Source organism: Phaseolus vulgaris, chromosome 7, assembly GCF_051622355.1.
Source record: "Phaseolus vulgaris cultivar YP4 chromosome 7, ASM5162235v1, whole genome shotgun sequence".
Lineage (NCBI taxonomy): Eukaryota > Viridiplantae > Streptophyta > Magnoliopsida > Fabales > Fabaceae > Phaseolus > Phaseolus vulgaris.
The window spans coordinates 44,095,298-44,099,168 of record NC_143504.1 but is presented as its reverse complement, the minus strand read 5'-3'; the positions used below and the strand labels follow the sequence as shown (position 1 = coordinate 44,099,168).

The 3,871-nt window shown below is 38.8% G+C and overlaps 1 protein-coding gene across 1 annotated transcript; it reads right to left on the bottom strand.

Annotated features, from left to right (window-relative positions):
* Positions 1–2,743: 2,743 nt before the first annotated feature.
* LOC137829285 (uncharacterized) lies at positions 2,744–3,178 on the bottom strand. Its single transcript, XM_068636089.1, has one exon. The coding sequence runs from the start codon at positions 3,176–3,178 to the stop codon at positions 2,744–2,746; it is 435 nt and encodes a 144-aa protein (XP_068492190.1).
* Positions 3,179–3,871: the final 693 nt, after the last annotated feature.

Here is a 3,871-nt window from a genome sequence, read left to right as displayed (position 1 = left end):
TTATTTATTATTTATAATTTAAAATATTTAATTATACTATTAATAACAACATATAATTATAAATAATGAAAATAGAAAAATAAAAAAATAAAATTATAATATCAACAATATATATATAGTTATATAAAGTAACAAATGAATATAATAGTAAATATTATTTTCATAAATTTTAATGTATTTAATAAATTTATTTCAATTTAACACAAAAGTATTTTATATTATATTTTTTAAATTTTTTATTAAAAAATATAAATAAGTATGGATATTGTGTATTAAAAACATTTAATTAATTCAAATCTACAAAAAAAAAATCATAATTCATTATTCAAATATTTTTTAATAACAAGGATAAATTTGTAAACGTACAATAAATCATCCTCACAAATCCACTATATCATCCATCAATCCAAACAATCTTACATATCCTCACACATCCTCTCTAATCCTCACAAATCCACTCCCTCCCCTCCTCAGAAATCCCCACCTCAATCCAAACAGAGCCTAAAGAGTTACACCGGTATACCTTTTCCCCTTTAACCTTAGAGAATGAAAACTTTGCTTGCAAGATGTAACCAATGTTCTATGTGCTTCCTTTGCAGATGATAGGATGTTGGCTAGCTTCAACAAGGAGGACCTATTGAAGATGCTACGAAGGCCAAGATGGCCAGCCACTTGCCTTTGAAGGCGGTTGTCGCCCCTACTTCTTTAGACTATGAGGACTCAAATCTCTTTTCACACTTTCATAAGTGTCTCAAAACTGTTATCAAACTTTAAGAGAGTATAACAACCTCTTTAAATACTCCAAAAGCTGTTAAAAACATTTAAAGCAGGAGCTTATTCTGTTAGAAAACATTTAAAGATGATTTGCAAACATAACAAAAATTCTGTTATGGATTTTCAACAAACAATCGGTTGAATTCACGAAACAACCGATTGAATTGGTTTGACAGCAAAGTCAACCAAGTCAAATAGCTTCAAACCCTTTTCAAAAACCTGCAAGTGTCAAACAACCTATTGAAACGATAAAACTACTGATTGTTTTTCCACTTCTTCATAAAACAATCTTTTACAAAAAGGTTTTGATTCCAAACTGTTTTAGATTCAAACCAAAAGTGGATTGCACATCATTGTACCCAAAACCCATCCACACAAGCAACAACTCCAGCCTTCCATCAACCACCATGGATTTGGAGACATCAAAGCTTCAAGATCATCCTTGATCAACAGAATGGTCTATGGGACTCCGATGTTGACATCATATTCTACCTAGAGGACTCTTTGTTGGGCCCAGAGGATGAAGAAAGAGTGGGTGGTCACGGAGGCCACTACCTTTTGCGGGAGGACATGAAACAGTTTGGGCAGGCTTTGGCCACAAGCTGTGTGGCCGTGAAGAAAATGCAGGGTCAAGAAGCCGCCATTGAACAAGAGAAACAGGACACCCAACAGAAGATGGCGAGCTTGCAACAAGAAATCTAGAGTCTCCACGCCCTTCATCAGCAAACTGAGTGGCTTTTGGAGGATAAGACTAAAGAAGCCATCGAGCATGCGACTCGCCTGGAAGATCTTCTGTCTTTCCCGCAACAAGAGCTTGTCCAAAAAGATTAGTTTTTTGCTGAAGAGGTTGAGGTTTACCATGGGGAACCTATCCAAGCTCTGTTGGTGGGTTTTGAGGTTGCTGTCGAGCAAGCCTCCAGTCTCCACCCGAACTTGGACTTCTCACAATTAGGGCCAAGCAAAAAAGTTGTAAACAGGAAACTAGTAGAGGAGTAGGAAAATGATCTTGGTGTAATTATAAACTTATTTACGTACTCTTAACTTTTGTTACATGCTTATGCTTTAATTATCTATGTATTGTGTTCAACTTTCGATGAGTTTGAGTAACAAATACATATACGAATAACGTACTACTTGCGCCAATCTTTCCCATCATGACATAAAAAGGATTTGATCTTAAAGGAAAACTAACCTTTCATTGGACCATACTTCGTCGCTACTACGAGCTAATACTTGAACTCGGTGTAGGCAGATGCACTTCTCACACTTGGGCAAGGATCGCTTACCTTGGTCTTGCGTGCACTTAGACAACTGCCCTGATCTGAGCTTAATTTGTTCTCTTCATGTACTAGCCCGACTTATTATACATTCATACAACTTACTGCTTTAGATCTTACCGGGGAGGTCGACTCACCTACCAACACAAAACCAACTTACACACAAGACGTCTACTCGGGTGTTTCTTCAAACACTGAGCTAGTTTGCCATTGTATCAACTGAACGTCCTATCTATACAACCTCACTTACCCGACAGAGCGCCTAAACTTGGGTGATTTCTCTCACACCGGGCTAGCCCGACTTATCTTGTACTGGGTCAAGTGACCTGTCAGTGCAACTTTACTCACCTGACAGAGCGCCTAGACCCGGGTGATCTCTTTCACACCGGGTTAGCCCAACTTATTCTGTGTCGGTCTGGATGAGGCATGTGTGCAACTTTACCTGCAGTTTGACTTCCCAAGGAAGGTCGATTTATCTTCCAATGGTACTCAATCGTTCACACGACCTCTTCTCGAAGAACTCCTCCGAGGAAAAGGTCGTCGCATCATGCATCACAATCAACGAGAAAAGCAAAGAAAACGAACAACATCTGGTAAAAAGCCTTTTATTAGGTGACCTCATTAAAAACCTTCCTCAAGGGAAAAAGAGCGTCCTTTTTTCAGCACCATATTGTTCAACAACAACTATCAACTTAACTAAAATAAAACTTAAGATTAGCAGCGTTCCATGTCCGAGGAATAGGTCCTCCCTCCAAGGTTTCTAACCTATATGCACTATTCCCAAGCACTTCAACTATGCGGAAAGGTCCTGTCCATTTTGGAGACAACTTATTCTCCAATTGGTAGGGATGAGCTTTCCACATCACCAAGTCGGCAACCTGGAATTGCCAAGGTCTGACTTTGGTATTTTGTCTCAGCTCGAATCTTTTTTTCAACGCTTCCAACTTAATATGCGTCTGCTCGCAGACTTCATCTAGTAAGTCCAAGTTCACTTTCCTCCCATCATCAGATTCTTCAGCAACGAAATTCTGGAACCGGGGAGAGCTCTCATGAATCTCTATAAGGATCATAACATTTGTTCCATACACCAAACTGAACGGTGTTTCTTTGGTGGTGGACTGAGGCATGGTGTGATAAGCCCATAGAATTCAGGGAACCTCCTCTGCCCAATTTCCTTGGCTTTCTCTAACCTTCTTTTCAAGCCTCTGAGCAAGATTTTGTTGGCTGATTCCACTTGGCCATTCGTGTGGGGGTGCTCTACTAAGGCGAATATCTGTTTTATTCCGAGCTCCGAGCATAGTTTGTCTAGTTGCTGACTTGCAAATTGCGTTTCGTTATCTGACACCAGATGTCTGGGGACCCCAAAGCGGCATATTATGTTCTTCCATACGAAATGATGTACCTTGTGAGCGGTGATTTGGGCGACAAGCTCGGCTTCAATCCACTTGGTGAAGTACTCGATGGCCACCACAAGTGATGGATATCCACTAAGAGAGGATTTTATTAATGAAGGAAGAGGATTTTCACCTACACATTTGAAGTTCTTCCTTCTAGTCTTCTCACAAATTAAAAGAAGTCAAAGAGAAGATCAAGCCTAAAGATAAAGAAGTCTACAAACTCTCAAATAATAGGCTTCATATTAAATATCTCTCTTTATAGTTTCTTTTAAATTGTAAATAATATAGAATAATGTTTAGAAAGGTGCTTAGAGGGAAACATGAGACACCTCTTTTGTAAAAGCATCTTTAGGCTTTAGTTTAGTAAATTCTAGAAGCTTGGGGAGTGAGCTTAGTAAGGGGGGTGTGATCTTAGGAGTTTTT